Here is a 20379-nt window from a genome sequence, read left to right as displayed (position 1 = left end):
TGAGAATTAGGACTATGGACATCTGAAAACTGGAATAGTAATATTATTATTAATAATATTAAGTACTCAACAGCAAAACAGACTCTTGGCTACCAGAATGGGATTTAGCCCGTCTAGCTTCCATGAAAAGTAAAGAGGCCTCTTGCATTAAAACACGCGTGGAAGCTGCAGCACTGGGGTTTTGTACTTTCTGAAGCTTATGATTAAGTTCAATGATAATCATGAAATGCATCAGGAGGAATCCCAATACCTTCTTTACATACGGCTATCTTTTTTTGGAACGTGCAGGGATCAATCTCTGTAGAACATTCACTGTTAAAACCAGTGTCCAATGTTGTTTAACCAAAAGAAAAATCTGAAAGCAAGTTTGCATGTACACAAAAACCAGTGAGGCTAAATTATACATGATTAAAGAACCATTTCTAAGAAGGGCACTGGTGCAGTTCAATCTTTTTTGATTTACCCGGAGCTGAATACATATACTGCTTGCGATAGACAAGCTCCCTGCACCTGAGCGGATGCGGCACTTTCAGAGTTGCCCAAACTCATTTCGACGTACTACTGCAAGAAAGTGTTCAAGGCCCCACACTAAATACTCAGAGATTAGAATTATTGGTCTTTGCAATCGGGTTAATTTCTCGCCACCTTGGCCCAAACCTCAAACATTGTACTTTGCCAGCTCTGTTGGAACTTGCTGTTATGTTTAAGGTAAGCGTGTGTGTGTGCGTGTTTGGGGGGGGTAGAGCATTAGGTCTCCTTTTTATTCAGAAATATCCTACATAATCTACTAGGGACAGCAGAGTTTCAAGGTCTTGAACAATAAATGGGCGAATTCCTTCATATGTTGAAACCTGATAAGGTAAAATTGAGACTGTTGGGCTCCGAAGAGTTGGTCCAAGCAAGGTTTGTTTCTCATGGTAGCCATTAAACTCTCTGGAGTGTGTCATAAAAGGTTTGCTATCTCTTTAATGAGTGGTGCTTTGTGCAAGCCCTGTAATTATCCACTCACTTGACCTTGATAAATCAAGAGTAATAATCATGCAAATCGTGTAAGATGGATGTTGTCCACAAGGGGAGGATTTAAACTAATAAAAGACCCATAGCATGCATTCTTTTAATGAGCCATTAAGGGTGATGTTACACTTAGATAAACATGAATTGTGATCTCTAGCATCTTAGTAAATAAACCCTAGCGATCGGTCCTTTTTAGTTTCCTCTGAAGGTTTACTATTTATCAGGGCCGGTTTCTTTGTCACGCGGCAAAATATATTAATGAGACAAAAGTTCACTTGATTAAAAGGGACAGTTGATGGCCCCCAACAGTCCCAGTGAAGAATGCATATTAAAAGTACCTTAATATGCATTCTTCCAAAAAAAGGAGAAGGGGGGGCAAAACCCCCCAAACTTACCCAATGTAGAAGCTGCAGCACTGCAGCTATCTTCCTCTGTGGTCCATCACTTCTTGCCACTGCATGGAAGATAGATGGGGCAGGCAATGGTCACTGCATATGGGAGGATTCTGCAGAATCCCCCCCCCCCGTGCATTTGCAAAGGGGCACCATGAGAATTTAAATGGACCATGCAGCTGCCATGTGTTTTTACGTGCATACGAATGCAGAATGGCAGAAAGCTGGAGTACCAAGAATACTTTAATAGTATAAACATAAAGGCATGCTTAACAATAACCCCAAACATATGTTCATACGACAAAAAAAAACAAAAAACAACAAACAAACTACAATTTCAGACCCCAAGAGCGCAAATAGAACTCCCTCGCCCTGTCCTGCATCAATGCTTTTCCAAACAGTCCTTTAAGAATACCCCCGGTACAAACAACAGCTTAATTACCCTAAATAATCATTTTGCTTTTTGGAGGAAACTGGACCCATCTTCTGTGATAACGTGGGGGTGCTGCCCATCTGCGCTACCCCCACAACCCGACAGCCACACATTTACACAGGGGGATTATCGCTGAATTACAATTACATTAAGACAAAACAGACACAACGATTATTGCATTTCAGATCCAGATAAATATAAGCTTTACCATAAGCGGCTGAATAACCCAAAGGGCAGGAACACTCAACCGCTTTCTTACTTTTGACAAACAAACCTTAAAGGGGACAAAATCCGTTCTGTAGAGTTCAGCCACCGAAGAATCACAAAGCACAGACTCTCCCGAAGGCTCGCTTTACAAACGTCACAAGCAATAGACGCACAAATATTACAGGCTTCGTAAATACTCACCATACTTGGCTCCTTTTTCATCGAAGTCGAATCTAGCGTTGAAAAGAAGAAAAAAAGAAATTACAAAAACAATACACAGATCTGTATACGTACAGAGCATGTGACTAAACAAACATTTACTCTCCGGGCACCAATAGAAGAGAGTCACAGCCCATCCCGCACTAAAGTTTTACCTGATTATGAGAAATACGTTAAAAGAGCATTCTAATACCAAGCGGCGCCAGCCACAAAACTCTCTGTGAGATGCAGGCATCGTACGCACGTAATGGTTGCCATGTCAGCGGCAAACAGAGCAAAGCAGTAGCGTCAGCTCCATATACACCTGGGAGACAAGACATGCCAAAAAGAACCTTGTATACACAGGGGGGGACGCAGTAGCAGTTTTATAGATACACAGACAGCATCAATCTTACAAATATACGAGGGGGGGGCATGACTTGCTACGCCCGCGGGTTATAACCTGCACCCGATAGCTTCGTACATAGAGTATAAAAGTGCAGGCCGGTGTGCCAGAATAAGACACAGGCGAGACCATATGATGCGAGTATATCGATTTTTTTGCTATATATTGTGCCAGGAGACATGCAAATGCATAGGTAATCAACACATAATTCTCGCCGGACAATATGGAAGAGTAACAAACGGGTGACAGAGAGAATAAAAAAAATACATTGAGAACTTGTTTAAGTACTTGTCTCACTAATACAATATAATTCAAGGAACAGGTCATCATTCATAGCGTAATCTGCATTAGCACCGTTACATAAAATGTAAAATCTACAAAGGTTAAAGTAAATAAATTAAAAAAAAAGATCTTGGTTTAGAATACAAAGGAAATCCAACTCGTTTGCACTGAATTTTCCCACTAATGCACAATTTCACTTCTGGCAAACGTATTTAACACGAATGCATTAAAAGCACTTCTGACCTGCATGCTTCCCCCAATGACCATCTGCTCACCCAAACCAACAAAGAACACAGCATGCCAAGTGCACAATGCTACGGCCAGGCTATAAGGGCACATCCATAAGAACAGGAACACAAAAGGTATATATTATATATAATAACACATTATAGAATACATATATCATCCTTTGGCTTTACACGACACATTCAATATCACCGACAGCACACATATCATAAGCTTTCAAGCTACTATGAGAGCAGAAGCCAAGGGTGGTTTACACCAAAGCAGAAGTTGATCGCTTCCAGAAAGTCCCATCATCTGCAGCCAAGAGCTCGCAAGTGTCTTCTTGTCTCCAACATATTAGAACACATAAACGGCTTTTTTTTGCTCACGTTAAGCACAAACTAAACATAAAAAGTTGAACTCCTAAAACCTTGGATTCACATGACTATAGCGATGCTATTGACACAAGGGTTAGCTGTCCCAAGACAAACGTTACGCTCTTAGGCTGCTCTACTACTCTTTCAGTCTCTGGGTCATGCAGATATGTCGGTGCAATCGGTAAATAAAAACGAGGTAAATGTTTGCTTAGGGTGTTTGTTCTTCATGCTGGGACCATTCCAAAGCATGTTCTCCCTAAAACTGCAATAATGGAACATTAACATATTTAGGAACATGTGCTGCACAGTCTAATTGGACTGGCATATATACATTTAGCATTGTGTGTCCAATGTGTAGCCATTTCCTATTTTAGCACAATGTAGTTAACAAGAGTGTCCTCCAGAGCTAAAGTTGTAAGATAAATATATATATATATATATATATATATATATATATATATATATATATATATATATATATTATAAATAGACATAATTTATTTTAAACAAGCAATAAAATAATCAACCCTTTCCATACCAAGGTTTTTTTTTTAGCACCCTACATGCTGTACGTTTTTACCAGATGTTGGTTTAATCAAGATTTTTCGTGATTGATGTGCTTACACAAAATTATACATCCCTTTTTTCTCCAACGAAATAAATAATAATTGTGAGGGCAAGGATGTAAAAAAAAAAAAAAAAAAAAAACTATACTTAAAGATTACATTATCTTTGCAGTTATTCTTATAATTACTTGATGAATTCACTGACAAACAACGATCCGATTTATGTTCAGCAACATCCCCTGCATGTGTGTTTTTTTTTTTTGATGTTCTAGAGGGCCACATCCATGCGGTTGATATTTAATTAAAATAAATAAAATAAAAATAACACACGCCGGAGTCTCTACTCCCTCCCGGGGAGCTTGGGGTGCATAGCAGTGTTTTTGGGCAACCCTTATGTACCAGCGTCCCTGCTGCTGCAGAAACCGCATGTTACACCGCATGACACACGGGTACGGCCACACATAGCAAACCTCTGCACAACGTCCTACACACCAAGCTATAAATCCATGGTGCGTTCAGCAGTTATGGACCACGGCAAGACAACGCTGCTCCTAGAAGCCCCTTCCATATACGACCGGATATTTCAGATGTTTCTATAATGTATTTTACTTTAAAGAGGTTGTCTTGTTGCCTAATAGACCAGATAACCGTATATCAATATAATTACTTTGAAACAAGGATGCCATTTTTATTCAAGAAGCTGCCTATTGTATTTAATATCATTTTACCAAATACAACAAAGACAATATGTGATCTATTCATAAAAATTTAGCTGAAATACGCTTATTTCATATTTTTACGCCCACTCATAGTTAACACGATTTAGAAACATAGAATTTGACGGCAGATAAGAACTATTTGGCCCATGTAGTCTGCCCATTTTTCCTGATGCAGCACCCTAATCAGTCCTTTGTATTATTGTAGATTCAGGATAGTTTCAAGTCTCGGCCATTCATTAAATTGCCTCAGTGTATTGACCTCTACCACTTCTAGAGGGAGGCTATTCCATTGATCCACCACCCTCTCAGTAAAGTAAACCTTCCTTATGTTATATCTTAGTCCCTGGCCCTCTAGTGTTCGATTATTAATGCAATTATAGTAATGCGTTGTGATTATGTCCAGGTACCGATACCACAGGAGAAGCTGGACAAATAAAATCTATTTTTAATGTACATATAGATTTAACAATCATATGTGTTGTAACCCTCCCGGAACCCCAGAGCCTGACAACGCCAGACACGATATCTGTAACCTCGCATGTATTATTATTATTACCATTCAGTGCCATAATAATACTATAATTAAAGACGCTCACGTACCGTAATCCAGCGGAAGGTCCCGGGCGTTTTGTGTTATTATTTCCCCTATTTGTATCTGTGATGGTTCAGCATACTTGTCTATCTGCCACTAGCCACTTCCTGGTCCTGCGTCGCTCTGTAGTGACGTCAGTCTTGTCACAGCTGCCAAACCCCGTGCCCTTTTCGTGACACCGAGCACGTAGCCGCCTGCTTCCAATAAGCTGCCTGGAAGCTATCGCAGTGGTTGCTTATTTGCATGTCCCTACCCACAACCCCCCGCGACAGCGGGAACGCCTTGTATTCTTAACTGTTGCGAGGTTTGAGCCGTAATAATATTGCATGGTCTATTTGCGGTCCAAAATATTGATGCGCACCCCTTCCCTGTGCTTTCTATAGTATAACCCACACTCTTAGTTCTTTTTGGCGCCCTAACCTGCTTGGCGGCATTACATATTAATAAAGAGGCATGCATCTGAGAGGATTTGCTATATGTGTAGAGACTATGGGAAAAATGTGCTTGTGTCAGTGCTGCGTATCACACGGTTCTTATTCTTCTTACCCTAAATGCCCCACTCAAATAAATGGCATAGGTAAAGGTGGGGCCACACACTAACATAAAGTGTCCAATGGCACTGGGTGTTGGCTTTTGAGCCTTGGTTTTGCATCTTATTTATAAATATACGATATATATATATTTTTTTTTTTATATATATATGTTATATATTATATGTATAAACTGTAAAAATATACCAAAAAAGTCATTGTCGTCCCCCCAGCTACATCCCTAGCTGCACCTCATAAAACATAATTATCTTTCTTTTGTCAGAGGGTTTTCAATGCTGTTCCCTAGTAAAGCGTGGGTAGGCATGACATTAAACTATTTGCTATGTAATAAATAAGTGTTATCAAAATATAAAGCTTAATTATACCACTTTATATGGTTTACGTATTTCAAAGTCCAATGCCTGTTTGATAGTTTAATATCAGAGTGCATTTAAAAGAAGAACAGCATAGTTAATAATCAGTGAGAATAACATGCAGCTCATTGATGAACGTGACTATAATAGGGTTCACAATGGCTGGGAAGCTGGATGAAGGGAATGGCTAACCAAAACAGGAGGTGCCATCTGCTCTGGGTATAAATATACATAATACATTAAATAACAAAATCCACAGGCACAGGGTTTATGGGAAAAAAAGCGTAATAGAACATCGTGCTTAACTGTTCCCCCATCTTTAATCCAATTAAACAAGATTTAAAAGAAAATCTATATTGCCTTACATACGGTATATAGATTGTAAGCTCGCAAGCAGGACTCTCTCCACCTAATGTATCGGTTTGTCTTAGTCTGTCAATTCTTATCTTTTCATATCCCTTGAATTTATGTAATGTATTAAGTGCTGCGTAAACTGTTGGCACTATATAAATAAAAGATAATACTAATAATATCTTAGACATGCATCCAGTGCTACAGATCTGATTTCTGCATATCTATGTGCATCTGACCTAAATGGGAAAAACCCTATGATAAAAAAAAAATCTCCTTGAGCATAGAATCTTGTACTGTATACAGGTTGGCATTACCCCCCCAAAATCTGGTTTTAACTAATTTTGTTCTGATATAGTTCTATTATCTGCAGACCTGGAGGCGGCCATTGTTGTCAGTCATGTTGTATTTTGGGAGACTTTTCCAGAACTACCCGCTGACGTCAGGTCCTGTGACGTTGGTGGGAGGTCACCCTGACGTCGGTGGGAGTTCCTACTGACGTCAGCGGGAAACACCCCCATTTAAGGGAAATTAGGCGGGGAGAGGGACGTGTCAAGACCCCGCTCCCGTGACCCGGAGAAGCAGTGTTTCACCCGGCAACAAGGTATGAACACCACACTGAGCTGATTCTTTATGGCAATGCTAAAGAGTAAGGAGTAGCCAACTGGGTGAATAAAACTGATTTTGAGTTAATATTATTTACCACAGGCCTTAAGGCAAAATATTTTTTCACATGGCTTCGATCCGTAGGGGTTCTTCAAAGTGACAGGGAATGTGGATTGTTAGTTGACTTTCCAGTGAAATACACTGAAGACGTGGTTGTAGTGCACGCCCTAAAGACAGTTTAGTAACAGTGTAATCATTTAGCTACCCCACTTTCGCACATTTTCTAAAACTTCCTCGTGAAACATAGATATAACCTTTGGCTATGCTGTTGCTGTGGGCTACCGATTCTATGAGGCCCAATCCCTTGCTGAGGTTCACGGGAATAGTATTCCTCAGTGTTTGTGGTTCAGAGATTAGCCACGAATGCGCCATGGATTATTTCTGCCTTGATAATGTTAACTTTAAGCAAGTTGATTGATTTGTTACATGACATTTTGTAAAATTACACAGCAAATTCAATTTCACAAATTTTAGTTATAATGTCATTTTTATTAAGTACTGGATTGTCAGTTTCTAGGTTAGCAGATATCTTTTTACTTATTTTGTTTCTTGTGCAGAATATCACCCCTTCATAGGGGTCAGATCTTTATTTACAGTAATTTACTGGAAAAAAAAAATCAATAAAGTGATCTTTGAGAAAGTCACTATAGATATGTGGTTACATTTTGTATGTATTTTTTTAAACAACAGGAACATGCTTTAGTGCAACACACGACAGGACCATTCAATGTGGCTGCCTCAGCTCACTACCCAGATGTCCAAGTGATTCTCCCACTCCCAAAAGATTAAGCCACAACTCTCTAAGTAAGCAACGGGCCACCTTTGGACTCAGTTTTCATTCTCATGGGGAGCTCAGGGCTGTCTTTACAATAAAGCAAAAGTGGCAGCTACCCAGGGCCCAGACATGCTCTGATGCCCCCTCCAAAGTCTTTCCCCACTGACTGTATGTCAATGCCCATGTTGGACATTGATAAGAGGCAGAGAAGATACATGGAAAGTTTGGTAAAACTGAGAAAAATTCCCAGTGTGCATGTACAGGATACTCACTGCCTGCCAGCTCCAGTGCTGTTACAGGGGTCTAATAAAATCCGTGGTGCAAATATGCAGAAAGTCTTGCCGCTGATTTAAACAACATCACTTTCTTTCTAGTGATTGGCTGCTTCTAGTAGATAAAACTGCACAAGACTTTTGAAAAGATCACTTTAATCTAGTAATAAAAAATGATAAAGCAAACCTGTAGAACTAAACTGTTGGCCAGAGCCCCGGTCACAACCACTTAAAAGAATGTCTTGGAGATGGCTCAGCAAAAGGTGGCAACCCGACTCACAAAGGCCCATATGTGTATTAATATGTGTATGGTTTTCATATGGAGAAGAACTCTGCTTTGGATGTCAGAGCTCGACTACTTGGTCTGATACACCAATAGGACTTTTCCCCAGAATGAAAGACCGCCCAAGGTGAAGACACTTCTGAGCAGAGACATGCTGTAGGATAAACTAGTCTCAGACTTACTTTGCTCTAGGTGCTCTTCCAAGAGTAAAGATTAAGAAGGGAACCTCACTATGTCTTGAAAAACACATAGAAAAACACATGTTACTGTTGATTTGCAAAGTTGATGTCTGAAATATACTTCTGAGGTCATTAGTTCTCTCCCAGTTAGGAAAATTGCCTTACATTACAGGTCTCCACCGTTGCCCATTCTTTTTACACTCAGAACCATTTACATGATTTTGAGGACTTGTAGGTCTCTTCATGAAAAGTAAAAAGGGCATCCAGATGTGGATACTCGCTGTGCTTATTGGGTAAATTTGACTTTGGTAATAAATTAGGCTAATCAAAACATACTTTCATGTTACCAGGTTCGCAAAGCTTCAGCTTCTTGATGAGGAAGGCATGTGTTGTCCTTTTGGCCGCCAACTAGCGAACAGAAGACCTGGGCCTCCTGGCTGAAGAATGGAGGAAATGGGCCGATCAGCCTTCTTGCATGAAGCTTCACATTGAAGATGAAGACTATGAATTTAGTGGCCACTATAGGTTTTGCCAGCTGCACTTAACCCTGCACTTAAGCACTTAACTGCTCCTGTATATTAGAACATGCACCTTGGGTTTCAAAAAAACATACAATCAGAATTGGAGATGACTTGCTCCCTCCACATGAAATATAACAGTAATATTAAAATGGAAAAAAAAAATTATGTTACATTTCCTTCTGTAATGGCACAAGTAAACAAAAAAACCAAGAGACTTTCAAGTAGACTTTTCTAACCCAATATACATTGGAAGTCTTTGGACTAATTATTTGCCAATTCAATGACTCTGAAGTAAACCCACCATAAATGTAAAAAAACACATTAAATCATAATAAGGATACAAGTGAAAACACAAATCAGCTATAACATCAATAGTACTAACATTATTTAAGAATACAATTTAACATGTTGACTGAGTTATCCCATTGCTCAATGTGTAAATCAGTAGCCTGGCAGCAAGTAAACTTTTTTCAACAGTGTCTTCCTCTCCTGTGTAGGCATTTGAATGTCGTCCTTAAAATGCAACTGAACCTGAGACAAGAAAGGTTTTACACATATTAAATACAATTTTTATACTATGTTTTCCTGTTAAATATCACAGGAATTGTACTCAGAAATGTAATGTCTATACAGTACAAACTAAAATTATAATATGAATTTTATGGTGAGAGTGAAATAATACATGCTTATTTCACAAGGATATAGGGTATAAAGATTACTATGCACTAGGCCATAGGCTGTGGTGTGTGGGTATTTTACAGGGATATATATATATATACATTTGTAAGAAAATTTGTAAGTTATAATAACAAATGTGTTTTCATGCTGAATTTTGCCATTTCCTTCAAAATTCAAATGTAATATTGGACTAAAAAAAACGAACGTGTTCATTGAACTATGCATTGCATGGGCCCCACTCATCTCTTAGACAGAGAATAAGAAACCACAACCTACAGTGAATAACCTTAGTGAATAAACCTCATTGTCTGTATGCCTGTGCTGGGCAATTGATTTGATTTACTGGCAACCCTATATATATATTCCTTTGCCCTTGTAGTGGCTAATGGGTCTTTCATCATCCAAAAAGTGGTAGGCAAGAAAGGCTTCCGAATTGTCAATTTACCCCATGACACTGTAAATATATAAAGATTTCAACTAGGGCTGCAACTAATGATTATTTTCATTAATCGGATAAAAAAATAAACGTAAATTTTTAGTTTATTTAAAATAATTAAATAAACAAACAGGATTTTAAAAACAAACAGCAGAATCAAAAAACTTTGAGAAAAATGCATTCCTTGTTTTTATTTCCCAACCTGCCCCCCCCCCCCGTTATGCACATCAGAGCCCAGGCTTGCTACACTGCCTCCCAGATATGCCTTATACCCCCTGTATGCCACTCCGCCCTCCCCAGATATGCCTTATACCCACCTGTTATGCCACTGGGCCCCCCGATATGCCACCCCCATATGCCATAGTGCCCGTCTGATATGCCTTATACCCAGTAGCGTACCTAGCGGGGGGCGCGGGGGGCGGTCCGCACCGGGTGCCGCTCATCAGGGGGGTGCCAACTTGCCGGCACCCGGCACCCCTCCAGAGACGGACAGTAATGTCCGCCGCTGGAGGAGCAGGCTCGCAAGAGAGCGGTATCGGAGGTCTTTAACAGACCTCCGGCTCCCTTGAGTGATTTTAAGCCGGTTCCCTTGAACCGGCTTAAAATCACTCAAGGGAGCCGGAGGTCTGTTAAAGACCTCCGATACTGCTCCCTTGCGATCCGCGCGGCAACTGCTGCTGTGCAGAGGGCACTGTGGGCGCGGCTTCAGTGCCGCCGGGATCTGACAACAAACCCCGGCGGCACTGAAGCCGCGCCCACAGTGCCCTCTGACCCGGAAGAAGACAGAAGAAGAGGAGCGAAGAGCAAGACTGCTGCAAGAAGAAAAGAGGTAGAAAAGAAGGTAGGAAATCATTCATTGAGACTGAGTGACAGTGAGAGTGGATTGGTATGTGTGGAATCTGTGGAATGTGTGGATTAGTATGTGTGGATTAGTATGTGTGGATTAGTATGTGTGGTATGTGTGGATTAGTATGTGTGGTATGTGTGGATTAGTATGTGTGGTATGTGTGGATTAGTATGTGTGGAATGTGTGGATTGGTATATGTGTGGATTGGTATATGTGTGGATTGGTATGTGTGGATTGGTATGTGTGGAATCTGTGGATTGGTATGTGTGGAATCTGTGGATTGGTATGTGTGGATTGGTATGTGTGGAATCTGTGGATTGGTATGTGTGGAATCTGTGGATTGGTATGTGTGGTATGTGTGGAATCTGTGGATTGGTATGTGTGGAATCTGTGGATTGGTAAGTGTTGATTGGTAAATGTGTGAGAGTGATGGGTGTTATGCTGTACCATTTCCAATGTCTTTTTCATTATAATTATGCTCTAAAGTTGTGTTTGTTGTTTTTTTTGGGGGGTTATTAAAGAAAGCACTATTATATGTTCAGTAAATGTTATTTAAACATATTTATTTTACTTATAAGTTATTAATTTATTTTTTCAGATTTCTTGTTGTTTACAGTTGACATACAGTTTACAAATTGGTGCAATAAATATTCTTGCCAACATAATTTTGTAGATGTCTTTACATTTGGGGGGGGGGGGGTGCCACTTACAGGATCCGCCCCGGGTGCCAAATACTCTAGGTACGCCCCTGCTTATACCCCTTACATGCCACTGTGCCCCCCAGATATGACTTATACCACCAAATATGCCACTGTGCCCCCCAGATATGACTTATACAAACAAATATGCCACTGTGCCCCCCGAATATGCCTTATACCCCTATAAAACTCTTAAAAACCTCATCTTATATTCGATAAAATCGATTCAACTTATCGATTAGTTGTCTCAGCCCTAATTCCAACTTTTTAACGTTGGTTAGAACATATGGGATGCTAACATCTCCTGAATGAAAAGTGAGCACATAAATAAAACTTAAAAACAAAAAAAAAACATTGAAGTAAAACAACTGACATTGATCCAATGGGAAAAAGTAAAATATGCGAAAAGGTTACTTACATCACGGAAGATGTCCTCCAGTGAAGAGCAGTGAGCTTCGCTTTTGATGATTTCAATCAGTTTAGTGATGAACAGTGAACCAGTCTTTTTGTTTCTCCAAGATACTGTGTCTGCAGGAAGAAGACAGATTTTGCATTATCATATACTGACAGATTTTTTAAAAACATTTTTTACTTTTTTGAATTCCATCAAATATGTATAAAGACAGTTTCTGCATATACAAACTCGATGTCTGCATGTACACAAAATATGACCATTTCTGCCCAGAACAGAGTGTCAAAAATCTTCATCATACATTTGCACATACATTTATATAAATCTATTACCTTATTAAGAACCTTGGGACAGTACCTAGGATCAATGATCAATGATCTTACCGGGGGTGGGGGGTGTATAGGAGGTATGGAACTGCCAAAAAATGTCAATGTAGAATAGTAAGATTATGCATTTACTGATATGTATTTATGAATGTGTTTGTGTATGTTAATTATATGTGAAACAATTGCAGTCGACTGGTTTGAGAAAAACATTTTCAGGTAATTAAAGTTTGATGAAGCTTCAAAGCAATAGCGGGGTTGTTCAGGACATAACCCTGGTGAGAAGAGAATTGATAGGAGACAAAAGGACTGGAGGCAACGGGTAAAATAATGTCCTTGAAATTATGTTGTGAAAATGAGCAAGGCCTCAACATAAGGTTATTCAGAATAGACTGAGCTGAACATCAGCAACTGAGAAAACATGTTCCTCAGTTAAGCTGCTTATCCGGCGTTATGCTCAGGGGTGATGCAAGGATTTTTGCCACCTTAAGCAAAACCTCATTTTGCTGCGACCTGGGCTCTGTCTACTGTATCCCGCTCCTTGGAGGCGGAGTTATGTGAGCTCATCATATAAATGACCCGTCCCCTCTGCATTAACTGCGCCTAAATCTCCAGTCCACCTCTGTTACCAAATAGAGGAGCTGGATTATATTCTATTGTATATATACAGTGAAGGAAAACAAATATTTGCTGCTTTTGTACGTTTGCCCACTGTCAAAGTCTATGATCAGTCTATAATTTTAATGATAGGTTTATTTGAACAGTGAGAGACAGAATAACAACAAAAGATACAGAATAAGTTATAAATTGATTTGCATTTTACTCAGCAAGATGTCTGGCTCCCAGGTGTCTTTTATACAGGTAACGAGCTGAGATTAGAAGCACTCTCTTAAAGGGAGTGCTCCTAATCTCATCTTTTTTTTTACCTGTATAAAAGACACCTGTCCACAGAGGCAATCAATCAGATTCCAAACTCTCCACCATGGCCAAGACCAAAGAGCTGTCCAAGGATGTCAGGGACAAGATTGTAGACCTACGCAAGTCTGGAATGGGCTACAAGACCATTGCCAAGCAGCTTGGTGAGAAGGTGACAACAGGTGACATTATTCGCAAATGGAAGAAACTAAATAACTGTCAATCTCCCTCGGTCTGGGACTCCATGCAAGATCTCACCTTGTGGAGTTTCAATAATCATGAGAACGGTGAGAAATCAGTCAAGAACTACACAGAAGGATCTTGTCAATGATATCAAGGCAGCTGGGACCATAGTCACCAAGAAAACAATTGGTAACACACTACGGCGTGAAGGACTGAAATCCTGCAGTGCTCGCAAGGTCCCCTGCTCAAGAAAGCACATGTACAGCCGGGCTGAAGTTTGCCAATGAACCTCTGAATGATTCTGAACTGGGTGAAAGTGTTGTGGTCAGATGAGACCACAATCGAGCTATTTGGCATCAACTCGCCGCGTTTGGAGGAGGAGGAATGCTGCCTATCATCCCCACCGTCAAACATAGAGGTGGAAACATTACACTTTGGGAGTGTTTTTCTGCTAAGGGGACAGGACAGCCAGCCCTGGCACCCATATTGCACATATAGGACTTGCCCCAGCGCCCATATTGCACACATAGGACTGCCCGTCCATTCTGCAGCAGCAGAGGTGCCCCCATGTAGATTTGCACCCTTGCCCTGTGCCTAACTTGCCTGCAGGTAGTGTTGGCCTTGGTTATGCTGTCTATTAGACTAGCGACATCTAAGATTCTGAAGAAGACATATGATTGTTATTATCTACTCAAAATCTATTCCAGAAATAATGTCATATGTGCAATATTCTTTTTCTTTCGTGTATTTTTGGACAGATCAGACAGAAAGTTGTGTAAATACCCCATGCCTTTGGTGAAATAGGTAGAAGCTTGGGTAACTCAGATTGGTTAACCCCGCAAGACAAGGTAGTGACCTAAACAACGCCAACAAATATTAAATATAGTTTCTAACATAGTTTATTTGCCAAGTATTGGATTTCTACATGTACCTGGGGTTGAAGAGCAGAAGCAGATAAAGTCAGATTCTTTCTGTACCATTACATCACTCTCAAACTCGCCACTGGGGTGATTTAGAGTAGAGTCACTGGCCAATACGGAACCTTTCTCCACTGTAAGAAACAATATGACCATGATCCTGCATTATCATCAACAACTGCCCCCATACATGTATGCCATTACATAACTTGCCATAGAAACATATAATTGCAAGCAGGGCCCTCTTTACCTAATGTATCGGTTTGTGTTAATGAGTCAGTTCTAGTCATAGCCTTCAAATGTGTCTATTGTAAGTAGCTCTGCGTACATTCTTAGCGCTATATAAATCAAAGATAATAAAATTTTTACGTCAGATAACCATTCGGCGAGACCTTCGTCTTTTCTTAGATTCAGGATAGCTTTATGTCTATTACATGCATGTTTAACTTCCCTTACTGTATTAGCCTCTACCACTTCTCATGGGAGGCTGTTCCATTTATCTAGCACCCTCTCTGTAACATAAGTACCTTATATTATTGTCATAGCTTTCGGTGAAACAAAAACATGTTTTCTGATTAGGCCTCTTCATAACATATCAATTTACTTTTTCAAATAACTTCACTGAAAACCTTTTTGTTTTCTTAAAAAAAAGTGAATTTCCTGCCACTTACCTCCACGACAAGCTTGGATAATGATGACCTTGGGTTTTCCCCGTAGTTTCGGGCAGTTCACATTGTTGAAAATCGTAAAAATATCATCGGTCTTAAGAAGGTCAGTTATCTGTCCATTTTGTTGTTTGTGATCACTGTTAACTCCACAAACACCATCTCTCACTCCATGAGACATGAGAACTATAAAGGTACTATCTGAATATTTATGTTCCTCCAGATCTGCAAATCTCTGCATGGCCTTCAGCATTTCCTGGCAGGTACATCAAAGGCAAAATCAGGTAACAAAAAATGAGTACACAAGAGGACATAGTATATTACGACAGCTGCCTTACAATAAAGCAATCCTTTATATATTCCTTTAAACAGTTTTGTTGCTCACTGAGATCACTATTGCATTACATTTATTTATGTAGCTCCAGCAGATTCTTCATTGGTGGGACTGCCTAGGGCACTGGGGTGTCCCTTTAAAGTTCTTCTTTCATGTATAATATGTTTAGTAATTACTTTAATTATTGTTTTCAGCTGAAACACATCCACGTGGAGAAAAGGGGCATAATTATCGATTGTTAGAAAAAGCTATGTTACAAAAAATGCTTTTAGTGATAACACAGTTAACAGTTTACTAGCGCACTCCATTACCTCTGATGTGAGATTTACCAAAGACGTAACTTGGTACCCAAAGACCTCTAGCAGCTTGGTCATCCCGGTCAAATCATGCTCAGCTCCTGTGCGTTCTGACACAGCTTTGAATTTTATATTGCAGATTATCAAAGCCTGACGCTTTCGTTGTCCACGAGGTAGCATGTGATACATCTAAGAAGACAAGTATGTGACTCAACTCTAAATGAAATGTTAAGAAATCAACCCAGTGATAGAAATTCATGAGACATGTGTTTGGGTTACCACTATGAAAACTGATGGTCTCTTTGTAAGTGGATGGAAAGGAATTACAATGTAGTAGTGTGAATAGTGTTAATAAGTTAACTAAGCCAAGTGGAACACAAGGACCAATTATGCTTTAGAACACCACCAAGTGCATTTGATTCCAGTTGGAGACGTAGCATCCTATTAATAGGGGACCTAGAGTTACAGTACCTATAGTCATGGTTTATGGTACTACAAGATTAATAGCTAAAGTACGGTATTTTCCATTTTCCCTGATCAATGCAATGGGTACCTGTACTTCGGAATGAGAGGCGCATGTTTTGTTATTACTCCGATTAAACAATGTATTCTGTTTGCCATATTTCTGTGTGGAGGATACAATGATCTATTGTATGATGTGAGTCCACAAGGGCCAACATTGAAAGTCTGCCCAACATTTCTAATGGTATTAGTCAATGTATTAACAGAGATGTGTATATTTAGGATTTTTTATGCATGTGTGAAAAACCTAAGCCTTTCGGAATAATATCTCTAGCAGTTCTAGGAGGCTATCTCGGGCACCCTTGGGTTACAAAGAAATCAATGTAAGTCATCGACAAACGCTGTGCTTATAATCCATTAAGACGTTGCTTTTTCAGTTATTCTAATAAGAGATTGTGTTCTGCTAAACCAAGGCCTAGGGTGACTAGGGCAACAGGTACAGGGACAGGAGCCAATGGAGAGCACATCAATGGGCCACTTGAGAAGATCTCTGCTTGTGGTGTTCTGTTCGGTGTTGGGGCCTTTGTGAATGGCGAGCAGGTCACCTCAGATTGCTTGTGGGTTATGTAAACTGGCCAGGGTCTGGCTCGGCCTTTTATAGTATGGCCATATTTCCCACCTCTACAATAAAGGAAAGTACCTTAGAACCTTCTAAATTTAAAATTCTCTGTATTTCTTCCTCTGAGCATAAGGTAACTGTAGTGATTTCTAGGGAGAAAAGACACATCGTTAGCTTTTTACTTCTTACTCAATTTGATTGAGCTTCTTCTGGAAGAAGAAACATTGCTATTATAGTGAGATTGAGCAACATACTATACAGGACCACGTCGCCCCTTTGAACAACAGAAAATCGCCCGGGTTGACTCTTTCTAATGCATAGTGATGTTGACATTATGTCAGCTGCAAACCCACCTGCTGACTCCCCCCTTTAGGAAATATGTGTCTTTATTTCTACATTCACTATAACTTGTTAAGGAGTATCCACAGGCAGTAATTTAATGTTCCACCTAAAAACCTATTACATGATTTTAGTAATTGAAAGTAATCGCCCAAATCTTTTCTTAAAAGATAAGGTTTAAAAGTAAAACTAACAATACTTAAAACACTTTAACCTGGTAGAATTAAGAGGTTTTGGTTTTGCTTTATTTTTTCCCGTGATTGTCCTAGAAGAATCTACTTAAATGATACTATTATAACAGGCAATACTAGTATTTCTCTGGTATATTACAATGCAGTTATATGCAGATCTTCGAAGATTTTGTATGTCATTTCGCCCGAGAGCGAGTTAAAATATTGAATTTGGCATGATAAATTTTTCTTTGTGAAATATTTACTCTGCCTTATTTATGTGTTCTTACAGGAATAATTGTTTGGAGTGTATCACACTAATTAAGAACAATCCTGAATGGATGTGCATGCATTGTAAAGTGTTATTTCAATTCTGAAATTTCAATGTTTATTTTTCGTTCTAAAAGATCCATTAAAAGTGCTAGCAAAAGCTTCCCTCTGACCATCTGAAATAATTCGAGTACCTGAATTGTTGGGTGGTTCTGTTGTCTTTTTGTCCGCACGACCTGAAACTATGAAATATATTTGATGTGTTATTGGGAGCATTCTTTTTTTTATAGAAATATTACCTAAGAAATAAACCAATAGTCGAATAAATGAAAAGACAGGACCATCACAATAACCAGACACCTACACAAAATTATAAAGATTTATAATGAAATTAATGTCTCTGCAACCCCCAGCACAGACCTCTCCACTAACACTTCCTTGCAGTCTGCACATCACTTGCTAATTGCTAATGCACAGGTCCACGGCAGTGTTGACCCAGGCCCCATCAGCTTTAAAGATGACCCTGGCTAGGACCTTGATGCCTCCCCTCTTGCTAACACAGCAGAAACCAGCTGTTCCCACCATCTTGGGTTCCTGGACAAGTGCCTAGTTCACCAATATCGTATAGTCAGCCCGGTATGAAAGAGAAAACTGACGTAGCACAAACCCTGAAAGCAAGAAGACGTTACAAGGTTCAGTGGCGGTATAGACAGAATAGATCTCAGGAAAGGGTAGGTGGAGGAGTCCTGAAATTGAGTTGTTTATATGATATTGTGTTTACCTGTTATGTTCAGGTGATCACTGAGGTATGCATCCCTCTCTGACAATTTTTGGAGCAGGAAGTTGCAACAAAGGTCTCCCTTATTTTTCACCATGTCAACCATGGAACGGCATCTGTCCCCGCACACTGCATGTTGCTCCCGGATGTATTCCACCTCTGAGGACTTGAAAAACTCAGCGTCCAGTAGGTCATCAAGTAGGCCATCTATCAATGTTTTGTTGCAACTTTTCACCAGCTGGCCTCTGACTCTTAGAAGTTCCTCTGTAAAAGATTACTAAACATTGGCTGTATGTGGCAAAAGGATTATTTACTTTTTACCAAGAGCCCAGCACACCTGGGCCACCTAAATGTGAGAAAGTTGAAAGGGTAGTGTACACCTAAAATAGTTTACAAGCTGGAGTAGAAAGGGATAATACTAGGGTGACCACGTTATAATGCAGGACATTCACACGTAATCCGGGATGTTTCACCAAGTATAAGCGACTGCCTTTTGTGAGTTGAAGGATAGCACAACCATATACTGGCTAGCATAATATGAAACATATATGCATCCAGGAAAAATGGTTTATGTTGTCATAATATTAGGTAATATAGTTATGGTATAACGCAATCTTACACACAATACAATAGCAAAGAGCAAGTAAGCTTTTAAGTTTTACAATAGGTAGAATAAGGTCAGATTGGAAGGGTTCCACTTATCTACTACCCTCTCAGTAAAGTAATTACAGTGAAACCTCTGACCCTATACTATAGCCTCTTTTAGATTATCACCTCTTGCTCTAACATTTCTCCGCATTTGAAATAAACTTCCTTCCTGTACTTTGTTAAAGGTTTATACAGATCAGAAAAATACGTTGTTAAGTTGACATGTACAATGTCCTGAGACAAAAGTTTATATTTTTCAAGGCCAGTTAACTAAATCCCGGCGTGTCAAACGAATGTGGAACTTATTACGCTAGGTAATTTAAAGACTGCGCTTCCAAAAAAGCAAGATTAATAAGTAATTTATAAGTGTTTTGTTACTTACTTGACATGTTTTAGATTCCAGACAGAGAAACGCGCTCAGGAATCCACAGAGCAGCTCAGGCTCAGGAATAGTGAAAGCCGAGGAAGGTTATCTACAGGAAGTAAAAACCCTCTAAAAAGAAAAAAAAAAAGTCTTTTCCGTGTTTGGCTGTTAAATATCTAGAACAACTTCCGTCACTGTTTATAAATGACAACTTCTATATGCCGATGTGTTGGTTGGGCATGAAGAAAGTTGTAGTTGTAAACTGTTTATGCCACAAACAAGCATAGGTATTGTAGCTTAGGTATTGTCTTCCAATATTCATAGATACATACATGGACATAATTATGCTGGATAATAATGCCCGTAGCTCTATTAACCCCTTCGTGACAATAGCTGATTTTATTTTTTGTACCCTTTGTGACAATGGCTGTTTTAACATTTCTGCGGTGCTCGTGTTTAGCTGTAATTTTCTTCTTTCCCATTTACTGAACCCACAGAAGTTATATATTGTTGTTTTCAGGACAAGAAGGGCTTTCTTTAGATGTATCATATACCGTATTTGCTCGATTATAAGACGAGGTTTTTTTCAGAGCAAATGCTCTGAAAAATATCCCTCGTCTTATAATCGAGGTCGTCTTCTAATCAGACCTCAAAATGTCTGCT

General features: G+C 39.6%; 2 protein-coding genes across 2 annotated transcripts in view; both read right to left on the bottom strand.

The window, feature by feature from the left end:
- MTMR4 (myotubularin related protein 4) overlaps nt 1–5662 on the bottom strand; it is a 30590-nt gene extending 24928 nt beyond the window's left edge. The window contains exons 1-2 of the mRNA XM_053457242.1: nt 5420–5662; nt 2248–2279 (exon numbers count right to left, since the gene is read on the bottom strand). Of these exons, the coding sequence (XP_053313217.1) occupies nt 2248–2268 (21 nt within the window). The 5' untranslated portion in view covers nt 2269–2279; nt 5420–5662. The remainder of the gene's footprint in view (nt 1–2247; nt 2280–5419) is intronic.
- Nucleotides 5663–9524: 3862 nt separating this feature from the next.
- On the bottom strand, nt 9525–19839 carry LOC128474845 (caspase-1-A-like). The gene is made up of 9 exons (XM_053457248.1): nt 19735–19839; nt 18708–18968; nt 18121–18168; nt 17229–17296; nt 16082–16255; nt 15443–15692; nt 14786–14905; nt 12440–12549; nt 9525–9893 (listed from the first exon to the last, which is right to left on the bottom strand). The coding sequence occupies exons 1-9, from the start codon at nt 19739–19741 to the stop codon at nt 9804–9806; spliced, it is 1128 nt and encodes a 375-aa protein (XP_053313223.1). The 5' UTR covers nt 19742–19839; the 3' UTR covers nt 9525–9803.
- Between the last annotated feature and the right edge of the window lie 540 nt (nt 19840–20379).

This window comes from Spea bombifrons, chromosome 2 (genome assembly GCF_027358695.1).
Source record: "Spea bombifrons isolate aSpeBom1 chromosome 2, aSpeBom1.2.pri, whole genome shotgun sequence".
NCBI classification, from domain to species: Eukaryota; Metazoa; Chordata; class Amphibia; order Anura; family Pelobatidae; genus Spea; species Spea bombifrons.
The sequence above is the reverse complement of the archived record's forward strand: the minus strand, read 5'-3'. Positions and strand labels throughout refer to the sequence as shown.